Genomic DNA, 13,971 nt, shown 5'->3' on the forward strand with positions numbered 1-13,971 from the left:
CATTACATATTTCGAACCTTTCTTCATGAAAATCTCCATAATAAATGCTTTACGTAGAATGTTATAACCTGTGTGTTTACAGACACTGCATGCACATTAAATGAATAAGTCCAAGTTTTATTCACCCAAACCAAAAAATTGGTACATAAGGTACATTAATAACATATATACATTTTATTCAAGCTGGTCAGAGGTACAAAACAATTAAAAGCATAACAGAAAATAAGTAAAGAGAGGAAGGGAAATATATCAAGGAGGACAGACAGCATCATAATTTTTTAGGGTAAACATACATAACTTTTTCAGATTTTTGTTCGTTTTGAGTTAACATTAATTTCATAAATTTAATAATATTCGGTCTGTAGGAGTAATATTTACCAAGGTCATATTTTCTTATATTAATTAAAGCTTTACATTGTAGGATGTAATGGAATTCATCACCAGTATTATTACAAAGTGAACAAGTTCTATGATTTGCAATTCAAAATTTTAAAAATGTTAAGGAGATAACTTATCAAAATAATTTTTTAATCCAAAGTTTTGTTTAAAAATTCTGGACATCTGTCCTTTTAAGGAATTTTTTACGTCACTTGACCATTTTTGGATAAACTGATCTTTTTAAAAAAATATTTGTTTTACATTCACAGGTATCCATATATAACTTATATTGACACCCTGTTCGTACCATACATTTGATAAACCACACATATTACATATTTATATATACCCCCCCCCCCTCCCGCTTGAAAGGCTTCTCTTCATCAGAGCTAAATTTGCGTGTATATGACGCTTAAAATAATTACCAACAATCTTTAGTTTTCATCAGTCAACATCATACATCGGAATTACATGTATATACACACTTTTTATACTCACGTCTGTCGTTAAAATTTCTCATTATTGAGGTTTCCTTGGGAGCCCTTTTACGATCGACCTGTTAGATCGGTGACCTATGACCATCTATTATTATTTATAATAATAATATACATAATGTAAAAGCCTCTCCTTTGGAAGAACAAACTGTGTCTCGGGACATACCCTCACTTGGGCAATACAAGCGATCATTTCCGAAGACCAACTAGACCAAACACAGAATTCATAAAATAATATGACCATACGACTTCTTAGTCTCGTTTGAAAGTCATATTATTCTAAGTTTTCTTATATTCAAAAAGAGCAAAAATTCCTGACAAACAAGCGTATTAATATTTATTCCTCTCGTCCCCATACTTATTGTTATTATGAAAAAAAAATGCTATATGAGAAAATTAAAATAAAGATAATTAAAATGCACCTTGGCGATCTTACAAGCCTTAACCATGTATGGTTGTTAAACTATTGTAAATACTATTTCAGGGGTTATATCTGCAGACACCTTTTTGGGGGTTTCGATTTCATCTTAATATAAAGCAAATCTTTATCTTTATGTTACGTTTCATTTTATTTTAGTTACATTTAAATGCATTAAGTTTTCAAAAGCATGTTTAATGCACAGGATAGAGGTTGCGCCTCCTGGAATCCAACTTTAAGATGGACGACTTCGGCTACACTCCCAAAAATTCCAGTTTAAACATTACACTGTATACCTCTATTGCTCCTCACACCAAGGACTACTTTGTCAGTGCGGAGAGTTATCAGAGAGCATTGGGGAATGAGCCTAGAATATTACACAGTCTGGTTTCCTCTAAAGGTACGCAATGGCATTACCAAATTAATGATACTTTATCTATGAAAATATTTTTATGCCCCCGAATCGAAAGATCCCGGGGGTATATTGTTTTTGTCCTGTCTGTCTGTTTATCTGTTTGTCTGTTTGTTGTGTCGACTTTAACCTTGCCCATAACTTTTGATTGGTTGGAGCTATGACTTTTATATTTAAAATGTGTATTCCTTGTGACAAGACCTTTCTTTGGATACCATCAAATTTGACCTTTTGACATTGACCTTGGAGTTTGACCCACTTTTGCAAAATTTCATGAGACTTTAACTTTGGCCATAACTTTTAAACAGTTGGTTCTTGGGGTTTCAAACTTCACATGTGTATTCCTTGTGACAAGACCTTCCTCTGGATATCAACCTCTTTGACCCTTTGACCTTGACCTAGGAGTTTGACCTACTTTTGTAATACTTAACCTTGGCCAAAAAGTTTTGAACTGTTGGAGCTAAGGCTTTCATACTTCACATATGTTATCCTTGTGACAAGACCTTTCTTTGGATACCAACCACTTTGACCTTTTGACCTTGACCTAGGAGTTTGACCTACTTTCGAAAAACTTTAACCTTGGCCATAACTTTTGAATGGTTGGTGCTAGGGCTTTCATACTTCACACATGTAAACCTTGTGACAAGACCTTCCTTTGGATACCAACAACTTTGACCTTGACCTTGACGTTTTACTTACTTTAAGAAAACTTTAACCTTCGCCATAGCTTTTTAATAGTTGCAGCTAGGGCTTTCAAATTTCACAGGTATATTCCTTGAGACAAGACCTTTCTTTGGGTACCAACATTTTTTTTTATCTTTTGGCCTGGATTTTGACTTGCATTTGAGAAACTTTAACCTTCGCCATAAGCTGCCATACGGGGGCATCAGTGTTTCACAAACACATCTTGTTTTTATTGAGTTTTGGTTATTTTAAGTATAAATCTATTAGTCTAATTACAATACTAGAATGAAAATAGTTTTAAGTATAAATCTATTATTTTAATTACAATACTAGAATGAAAATAGTTTTTATCTCATCTCAGGTAATTGATATATTAGAAGAGAGAAATTGATAGGATTCTATGTCAATGCTAATTCAAGAATTAAAATTATCTTTCATTTAGATAAAACAGAACTAGTTTCAGACTTTGAAGAAAAATGTGAAAGGTTTACTGATGTAGAATTACAAGACTTAATCCAAAGAACTCGCACTCATATCGTTCCGCGTTTGACAAAGCCCAAAAAAATTGCAGAACTCTCAAAACTATTAGTATGTAAAGACAGGCAATTTCAGAAATTCATACTTGGAAAACTGAAATGTATTATCTGCAGGTTAGATATTTCGGCCCTGCCCTTTGTGGACATAAAAAGCTGTCTGATAAATTTGATGAAAAGATTCCAAAGGGACACAGTTGAAGAGGATTTAGAAATGTGGTACGAATCATGTTTACCAATTATGGATATCATGGCAATTTCCATGCTACAGTATTGTTTCCGAAACAATGAAAAGAAAGAGATTGAAAGCAAAATTTGTGACATATGCAAGAATATTGATGATGTGTATACAAAACTGAGTTCAAAGAGGAAATTAAAGAAGACTCAACCGCGTAATTTTGCTGCATTGAAATGTATGGCCTTATTTGCCAGGTCACTTTCATCTGGCTTTCAGTTAAGTAGACATTCTCGTGTCATTTTTGAAAGATGGGAAGATGCCTTTTACTCAAAAGAACATGCTGAACACCTAGTCAGCATAGAAAATCAGTCTTTCAATGAACAATTCATGGCCCTGTTTGCATTTCTACTAAAGGTAAGACACCACAGCTATATGAGAGAAGTATTATTAGGCTAGTAGGTACTTTAATTTTGCCTCCCCTTACACAATAGACTAAATCGTTATTTTATTGCACTGTTTAACAGGGGTTCTTTTCCTGCGGGGTTTTTGAAAAACTTTTTAGTCTAAAAATAGCATTTTAGTCTAAAACTATCAATGTAAATACAATTTTACAAGGTGTGTTATTATTTGTAAATATTTTTAGAAGCGGTATTTATTTATATCAGAATGCTGATAGCGACCATAATCGGTTTGCTTTAAACATTTCAGCTGAAGAGCAATGCGTCGGTGCATGATCAGTTCTTAAGGTTTGTAGGATTATTATTTCTCCAGAAGAAAACCGATAAAAAGTGGTCAGAAGTACAGCACCATGCCTTGGCCGAGATTACCTTACGTGGAATTGGAGCTTGTCTTTGTCATCGTAAGTGGCAACTTAATATAGACACCCTAGAAAATGACATGGACAATTTTAGCACAAAAGAAATTCAGGTGTAACAAAGAATGTTTTACTTGCTCTCTTTCTAAATTTAGGATATTGGAAACATCTAAAATGGAGGAATCTGTAAATAAAGTCCTCAAAATATGGAGGAAATCTTAGCATGTAAACCGACCAATATACATATTGGTTACATGTTTAAAAACTTAAAACAATGCAGTGCACTATATCCCATGCATATGAAAGTATTAAAAATATACACAAGATATGGTATAAATAAAACTTTTACATGGAATTAATGCAGGGGGAATATGATAAATAAAACATTAATTTAAAAAAGGATCAAATTTAAAATATTACATGTAAACATAGTGCCATAGCGTTGTGATGACGCCATCTACCATCAAACCAAAGCTCGGCGCTCAAAACTTTCTTTTTAACTAAAACTACTAGTTAATCAGCTTACTATTGCTTGCTGTTCCATTTGCAAGAGAAATTTTCATTATACATACAATCTGAATTAAAAGATGAATACATGTTTTTCAATCACTTACTGGAACAAAAGAAATTAATTACCTGTAGACGTCATCTGAACTCTCTAATCAATCATTATCCCTAATAAAGAGGAAGCAAATTGAAGTTTTACCCAATGATGAGAGTTTTATATGGACTGACAAGATGCCATCTTTTCTTTAGCTAAGGGAGAGAAGGGTGACCTTCTGAAGGTCGTCGAGATCTGCTGGAGCAGGATGTCAGGACACAAGAGTTTTCTACCTCTCCCAGAGGAACTCTCCAATCATCTCTTTACAGGTGACAAACAACTTGTAAATACCATCATCCAATGTCTGAACATCTCTGAAAGATCTTTGTTGGAATTTACAGAAACGTACGTTCAAAGACACGTCACTGATGTAGTCTTCCATCACACGAAAAGAAAAACTCTGCCAAAAAAGACTGATCATTCATATTGGTCTTTTTGTCAAGGGCGCATCAACAAGTGCGAGGCAAGCATTGCCATTTGTGTTCCAGGCATATCAATGAGTTCTCTTCAGGGAATAAAAGAAAAATGTAAGATAAAGAACAGCATGCTGGAAAATGACTTCAAAATTCTTTTAGGACTACAAAAGGATGAAACTCACATCAATGTTGTTAGATTACTGGCTTATAGTGACTTAAAAAACTCCCTTCCTTTCTATGTAAAAGAAAACCACAGGATAGAAATATTGGAAAAACTTCTAGAAATACGAGGACAAAAAACAAGATTTTCTGTGCTTTGGTTAAATAATCGTTTGATTGAAATGATAAGCGCTCTCAATTACTTACATGGCAAAAAGATCATTCATCGTGACGTCACACTTCGGTGCTTTCACCTTGCACAATTCCCAGAGACGGAAGAGGATGCAGCCGTTTTGTATGATTTGAATCTTGCATGTCAAACAGATTTTAGTATGACAGCAAGTTGTCAGGTAGCAGGTAAAATTTCATTCCAAAATATATTGCACCTAGATAAGCACTGACGTCACTTTTGCAAATGTTATCTCTTTAATTGCGTCATAGACATCGCTATTTCTTCCTGTTGTTTTTTTTTTCCTTTTAGACATGCAGGGAGATGGCTTTCCTATTCGTTGGTCGGCTGTTGAGTCAATCCTTTTAAATTGCTACGACGCCAGATCCGATATCTGGATGTTTGGTCACGTGATCCATGAGCTATTTACTTACGGATGTGAACCATTTACTGATCAGTACAGCTCAACCACAGATGATATTATATCAGGGGTATGGATCATTTAATTTGATACTTAGACAACAAAGATATATATATATTGTCTTATTTACAGGTAAAATTGCAAGTTATGTTTACTATACAAAACCAGCAATTGATGTTCATATGTTGAAAAGTTCAAATCTTTCCTTTTCCAACACATACTGAAATACTCGTTACCTGATGCAGTCATCTTTTCAGAATATAAGTTCAACTTATATGCTATTTGCAAATAAGTTTTTATGATAAAAGAACGTTTTGAACACGTAAAGAGCATCCTTTTTAAATGTTGCTTGTTCGAACACATTGGAATTTTTGTTGTTTTTTTTATGGTTGTTTTAAAGTTAACAAAACTTTCATTGCTTAATGGTAAATGACTGTGACTACAAGAAAAGTGTGTAAACAAAATGCTGACAAACTACACTTAGGTTTAATTCAATCTTGAAACTGTGGTGATGAATATTGCTTCATTTCAAATATCATATTCTACTCCGAAAAAAATGCAGGTATTATCAGGAGACATATCCCCTTACCGGTGGCCCTGTATTCCTTATGACTACCACAAGTTAGCACTATCATGCTGGAAGACAGACCCAAAAGACAGACCATCTGCTGAAGAAATCCTGAAACAGCTCAGAAGGCTAAGGGATAAGCGAGTAGTAGGAGGTATGTACACAGAAAGACTAATTATGATTTCAAATAGTGGTACAATGAAATGCAAGTATTACTAAAAGTTAATCGCTCTGAAGTATTTTATTGATAATTCAGAGCAATATATATATTTTACTAGTAAAAGCAAATACTTCAGTATTACATGTACTTCGCTGAAAAAGCATTTTGTATTTAGTATTTGGGGTGTTTGTCCGTCCTTCCAATCCTTCTGTGCGTCCGTTACGCTTAAGTGTATCCATCCTTTATCCGCAGTTTCTCCTATATATCACTGAATAAAATTTAATGGGACTTTCAAAGAATCTTTATAAAAGTGCCAAGAAGCACCTCCTATTCTGCATTTCGATCGGACAGATATTTGAGGAATCCCACAGCAAAACATGGACACTGCTATTCTTTCTATTATTTTGAGGGTATCCATCTCTTATCCACAGCTCATCTAAACCACTGAAAAAATGTAACCTTCTATTTTACGTTTTAATCAGACAGATATTTGGGGTTTCCTATAGTAAAACATGGACTCTGCCATTCTTTCTATAAATATTGGTGGTAAACATCTGTTATCCTCAACTCCTCCTATACCACTGAATAGAAATTAATGAGTCTTTGACAGAATCTTTATCATATAGTGCCATTGTGCACCTCCTATTTTACACTTTCATCGGACAGATATTTGGGGTTTCCCATAGCAAATCATGGACCTTGCCATTGTACTTGTTTGGAAGCGAAGGTATCATTTCGTGAGGTAATTGCTCACAGAACCTCTAGTTTATTCTGTTATATATAATCATGATATCACTGTATATGCAGAAGAATTTTGATATTTAAACTTTTTTTATCTATTGCTTTGAAATAATATATAACTAAAACAATAACCCAGAAGCATTACAAGTTTCATTGGCATGATGTTGGTATAGATCGATCAAAAGTCCACTTACGAAAACAATACAAACTGTGAGTTGAGCCAACACGGACCTCTGACAACAGAGGTGGGATCAGGTGCGCCGTGTAGTATAAATTCCCTGTCAACCGGTCACGCAGACTGGGTGTTCTTTGTCATGGTCGGATAAACGGAAAAAAATCCGTACACAATTAAGTGTGAAAATAATGGCCAAACAATTTGTATGAAATAAGTCAGTCCCCAACGTTCGACATGACGACATATTATATTTGCAAACAACGTCATTATATTGACCATAGAATTTTCGAAATGTTGACTTGAAATGATACTGTTCATATCTTTAACTTATTTCTGGATAGTCTGCCTCGTTTTAGAAATTGTTCGTATGTAGAACATGCTCTTGCGTATCGAATCAATTGGGAGAGATAAACTCCATATGCAGGTGATAAATTAAATGGTATATTGCTACACAAATAAGGGAAGGTGGCGATAGTAAAGTTGAAGTTATCACGTTTATCATAAATTTTAGCTGTTAGTTTGCCATTAATGTCTTTCTCTAAGAAACAATATCCAAATATGAAACAGATTTGTTAGAATCTGTGGTTGTCTTTTATATAGAGTTTAATGGGATACATCGAATCCCATAAATAAACATGTATTTACCGTTAAATCATTGCACGAACATTAAATTGCCTAGATAAATGTTTAATTATTTTTTCTGTAATGATAGTAATTATTACACTCTGTAAAACAAAACACAGAGACTTTTTTAAAATACTTTTTAAATTAATGCTTGTCTTTGAAGTGAGTTTGAACTATTCGTTTTAAGAGATTGAAGGAACGTAAAATATCATTTTATCGATCCTAACGTTACATTGATGGAAGAAATATGAAACAGTTGCTGATCTTGAACATTTCTTTCAAGTTTCAAATGGTTTTTAATAAATCGGATCTAACAAGTTTAAAAAGTAGAATTCTATATATTGCCTCAGAAAACAGCAGTATTATTTTCATAAAAATGGTGAAAGTATGAAGTGAATGGGAATTAATATCCATTCACATTTTTCTTCATATGGTTAATGTAAATTCAACAATGAATATTACGGTATGATGGAAACAATTTTGTTTTTATTATTTTTAAATCATTCTTTTTTATTTAAAGTTAAAAAAAGGAAAAAAATTGAAATGTTTCTATTGAAGCGAGTGAAGAAACCCCCGATCTTCCACGACTCAGTGAGAGTCAACAGGAACGAGGCCATGAACCAGAAAGGGTGTGTCTACAACTTATCAATGTATACTAAATGATTTGCTTTAAAAAATATAAAACGCACAAAAACTTAAAGAAAGGAAAGATTTATGCAAGAAATTTTGTTTTTCATAGGAATCATTTTTGTTGTATTCTGTTGTATTTTCAGGGCATTTCTCCGTTCATAAGAAAGCTTAAAGAGAAAAGCCTAGAGAAAAAAGAAAGTCAGTCCGAATACATAATTAACTGAAAAGTTAAACAAAAAAAATATCAAATGAAATGATAAAAAGAAGCCGTAAATTATCATAGATAGTTTGAAAAGAAACATTATAGAGTTAATTCATGTTATAGATATTAGGAAAACCGTTATCGAGATGAGACGCCAAAGTATGCCGAATCCTCGAAGTCCTTTAAAAGAACCTGTATTGGACCTTGATGACATCAAACCATTGCATGACCCTGTCGTCGAGGAAACAGTAAATATCGTTTATTTTGGCTATAAAAGTTGGCAAAAAAAATCTTAAAGGTCAAGCGTGAAAACAAATAGAATATTGTTGTAAAATATCTCTCTTATCTTTAAGTCTCATAATATTACTAGAACAGATGTCATTGATTGAAACAATCTTCTATCTTGAAGGTTGAACATAGATGTACATAGTATTGTGTATAATATTTTGAAAGCATGGTGTATGGTTCGGCAAACATTTTCAGGGAGAACACCTACGCATTGCAGAGCAAGTCTCTGTGCAATTTTGCGAGAAAATTCTACCCACCATGAGCCCTGACTTCTGTGAGAAAATGGGAATCATCGCTGATACACTCTCTCGTGAAAAGGGCAGTATCTCTGGAAAGGGAATAGATAATGTTTTAGTAAGTATTCATATACCTATCATAGATGGCAATGAATTGTTTAAAGAGATGTAAAATGCTACATATGGTACAATGCAGGACAAAGATGTTATTCTTTGTTTGATCTCATGTGTGAAACACAATGTCAGTACAGAATTTTCCCGCGTATGCCTCTTACTACCTCACATTATAGTCATATTATTAGGCTGTTCATTAAAACCTTTAATTAACTTTATCCAAAATTTTAGAAATACATGTATCCCAAAGCTGTTAATATTCTGAAACTACTGAAAGGCAATGTGTCCCACCATTCTTGTGCTATGATGCTTTTAGCTGTGGCACAGCTTGTTCAGAAAATGCATGCAAAAAGATGGCTGATAGTTGCGCTGAGAGCAAAGAACATCTATATTCAACATCAGGAAAACCAATACAGGGTAAGGATGAAACAGTTCTTGAAAAGGGAAAACTAAAAAAAAAAAGTATTAAGACAATAAACATGTACAACAACTGTTAGTATTCTTACAGGTGATGATCGTAAAGATAAGTATCATGTGACCTTTAATTCTTCTTAGGATAACTGTTAGTACAATTATTCTTAAAGGGTTTGCTCTCTTAAAGCTGAACACGACTCGTAAATAGGCTTACGCCATATTAGTTTTCCTATCTCCGATACCAGCACTGGGGTATACCCTTCGCATTCGTTACAACTGACTGCTTTCTTGCCACAGGTACCTGCATGGAATGAACGACACGAGTTCGTGTTGGTTATTTTACATTACCTTTGTTGACAATTTTTTTTCTGTTTACGTGTATTTGTGTTTGTTTGTACTGCACTGACCTGTGCAACTGATGTAAGTTTCTTTGGTAACTTTCTCTTCTCCGTGGAAGAAGCACAAGTTACTCTTGTCGCTACCAAGAGTTTTACAATAGTTGTGAGAATACGTCCGTCCACACCGATGAAAACTGATTACACTGAACCGTTACCATTTAACAGAACGGCTTATATAGGGGCCGTACAGAAGGGGAATTGCAGACTAATATGACGGACAAACATAAATCTGTACCTTTTACGAATCGTCTTCAGCTTATACACACTACAAAGTGTGATGATGAAGTTCTGATTCAAAATATTACTGAAATAGATGTATTCTCTCTTTCTAGGCGTTTCTTGTAAAATTAGGGACAATGGTACGCTTACCGGAAACACCCGATATAAATCAAGGAAGTATTCGTGTCTCAGACAGATTTGAGGACATGATATTTTGGTAAAATTCTCTACGTCTTTGGCCTCTGACTTTTGATTTCATTCTCTACTTTATTATGACAGAGGAAAACGTCTTGAATTTGAACTTCTGGTTAGTGTCTCTTCTCGTAACCACATACTTGGATTTTTAGCTATACTATACTAAATTTTGTCATCTTTACTTATACAAAGATCCCCTTTTTTCGTTGTCTATCTTCTTTATAAATCCGATTCATTTACACAGGATCCCTAGGGAGGTGATATCTTTTGGAGAATTATCTACAGGAAGTGACGTTTACACAATGGCGATGTTGTTTTACCAAGTTTATATGGCATTCTCAGGGCATGACGAACTTCAAACTGTACCTTTTGCCAGAAATTATAAATCTCAGGTACGTTCAGCACATATAGAAAATACGCTTTAGATACTCAGTTTTATGCTTGAAGTTACCATATATCATTGTATTTTTATGTATTTCATGCGCAGGCATATCCACATTCTTTGAAAATATTTTTAAAAAAAATCTAAAAACAAAATAATCAATGTAGCAATAAAACAGCACAGCAATATAAGTAGAAAAGAACATATACTAGTAATCAACACATTGCAACATATAATCCAAATTAAAATAGGACAAAAAAGAAACACAGAGTATATAATTCACTTGGAACTTTGTTGTTAATATTCTAATAGATACAGAAATGACTATTTTGCAAACGATATTGTATCAAATATTTTCATAGTTCACATCAATATTATTCTTACAAGTGTTTGTGTCATCTAGTAAATCACATATTAAAAGCTTTTTTGAAAAGATGCGTTAAAGATTTGCAAATTAAGTACCTGTTTGAGATCATGACGTTTAGTATCTTATTTTTGACTGAAATAAGTTATGACCAAAACTTCATTTTGAAACTCAACAATGTCGCTCACTATGGTATGATAAATGTGCTTCCAAATTCCTTCATTGTCTCCATTTAGAAAGTAAATACATTTTTCCTTACCTCTGAAATTAACTGTAAACACTACACTAAGAAGTTATAATGATTTTTGAAAAACAAGCCTATAAGAAAACGTTTTAATGTTTATTTATGTCTTCTTTCACAATATTTTCAACCATATTTTTATGCCCCCGCTATCGAAGATTCGGGGACATATAGTTTTTGCCCTAGCCGTCCGTCTGTTTGTATGTCTGTCCGCAAAAACTTTGACCTTGCCCATAACTTTTGATTAGTTGAAGCTATAGCTTTCATATTTCACATGTATATTCCTTGTGACAAGACCTTTCTTTGGGTACCATATTCGACCTTTTGACCTTGGAGTTTGACCCACTTTTAGAAAATTTTATGAGACTTTAACCTTGGCCATAACTTTTGAGCAGTTGGTACTTAGGCTTTCAAATTTCACATGTGTATTTCTTGTGATAAGACATTTCTTTGGACATCAACAACTTTGACCATTTGAGTTCATCCATCTAACATAGATTTGTATTCTGTCAGATACTTGGTGTACTTAATGAGGGGCAGAAACCAGAAAAACCAGAGAAGTGTCCCGACTGGCTGTATGATGACGTCATGATCCCTTGTTGGCATAGTGATAGATCTTGCAGACCATCGGCTTGTGACATTGTGGAAATCATGACGAAGAGGTGAATACTTGTAAATCGTATGTTTTGAATGTATTTATATTTGTTTTTATAAACTTGCATTCCTTAAACTTTTGTGTGTGTATATATAATAGGATAAGTGAGAACCAAGACATCACGTCGTCAAGTTTAAAAACAGACAAAAGATCATTTAATAATCGAGATGATACATCCCCAGAAAGAATTGCCGAGGAACAGAATCTTAATGGTGGATATTTGGATGCCACAGACACTAAAAAACAACAGTGCTGTGAATATGACATGTTAGGTCAGACTGTGGAAGACCAGTATGATGATATCGCGAATACTAATTCCACAAAAGAAAACAGTTTTTCTAGCAGAATGGTTGAAAGTTCTAGTCGATCATTTACTCTTAACGAGAAAGAAATGGCACAATTTGAAATGGACTGCCAACCATCAGTGCCTTCTACGTCAACATCATCATTTATTTCACCCAATACAAATGATACGAACTTAGAATTTCCTATATTTCGACCTACTGAACCCCAACCCTTCCGTGATAAGTCTCAGGCATTTGGAGATAAGAACCCTGAATCTCATAATTTAAAGAGCAATCCACTTTTTCAGAGTTTTCAAAGTAGTGTCGGATACTCAGCAAGCACATCCACAGACGGTATCAGAAAAGAAGAACCCAAAAACAAAGTTCCATTTAATAATGTGCTGACAAATCCTAATTCTGAATCGGTGAATAAATCATCGGATTTTGCGAGCTCAGAAAGTTAAGCAAGGATTTCTTTACCTTTCAGAATAATTCACATTCATCCCAATTTTTAATACAAAAAACATATCGTCATGATCATATCATATATCTCATATCATATCATATATTATATCTTGTATCCTGTCGTAAAGAGGAATATTGTTATACAGTAAATTAGGAAGTCTTCCGGAATGTAAATGGTTTAGAAGCACGGATATTTGAGAAAATAAGGCCGCACATGCCACTGAACTAATTCAACTTTTGGATCATTATGTATATGGTTTAGAGGTATTTGAACTACATGTATTATATTTGATTACATTTAAAGTATATTTCCAAAAATTATACTCATCCAATGGTTTTTTAATTTGTTTTTAAAATATCGGGTAAACTTTGATTTAGATTAGATACCCGATCTACAAATATTACTTTGTGAGAAATGGTTTCTGTGATTTTTACTAAAGTAGAAACATTATCCAAAATATTTAAATGACACCCATATTTTTTCTTTCTTTCTCAAAATACTCATTGTATGAAATAAAAAAGTGAAATTAAGGAACAGTGTTTGATCTCCAAAAAAAGTCTACGTCGCCCGTGTGGCGCAGTGGGTGCTCTATATATGCGGAGTAAGGAGTTGATCCTTACCTTTCGGATTCAAATCCCACTGTGGGACGTGGAGACCGGTCCTTCGGATGAGACCGTTTAAACCAAGGTTCCGTGTCGCAGTAGGTGTTTACGGAAGCGATCTGCCATCGATAAATATATATGCCATACAAGTGCATTCTCACTTCCTGGCCAAAGCAATAAGTAAATTCAAATGCCATACAGATAAACATTAAACGAGGAGTTAGCATGAGTACAATGTTCGTAGTTAGGAGAAATATATATTCTACGTATGAAGAGAATTACAAACATGAATGGACAATTTTTCTTCAGAAATGACGATGGTAAAAAAGATTACAC

General features: G+C 33.9%; 1 protein-coding gene across 1 annotated transcript; it reads left to right on the forward strand.

The window, feature by feature from the left end:
- The first annotated feature begins 1,530 nt into the window (after nt 1–1,530).
- On the forward strand, nt 1,531–13,031 carry LOC133196962 (uncharacterized). The gene is made up of 15 exons (XM_061332805.1): nt 1,531–1,690; nt 2,829–3,511; nt 3,806–3,956; nt 4,668–5,444; nt 5,569–5,747; nt 6,240–6,399; nt 8,513–8,574; nt 8,719–8,773; nt 8,901–9,044; nt 9,283–9,419; nt 9,647–9,832; nt 10,560–10,663; nt 10,886–11,033; nt 12,142–12,290; nt 12,383–13,031. The coding sequence occupies exons 1-15, from the start codon at nt 1,531–1,533 to the stop codon at nt 13,029–13,031; spliced, it is 3,744 nt and encodes a 1,247-aa protein (XP_061188789.1).
- The last annotated feature ends 940 nt before the right edge of the window (nt 13,032–13,971 follow it).

Source organism: Saccostrea echinata, unplaced genomic scaffold (genome assembly GCF_033153115.1).
Source record: "Saccostrea echinata isolate AGI-Se365-2 ecotype Australia unplaced genomic scaffold, CSIRO_AGI_Sech_v1 ptg000030l, whole genome shotgun sequence".
Lineage (NCBI taxonomy): Eukaryota > Metazoa > Mollusca > Bivalvia > Ostreida > Ostreidae > Saccostrea > Saccostrea echinata.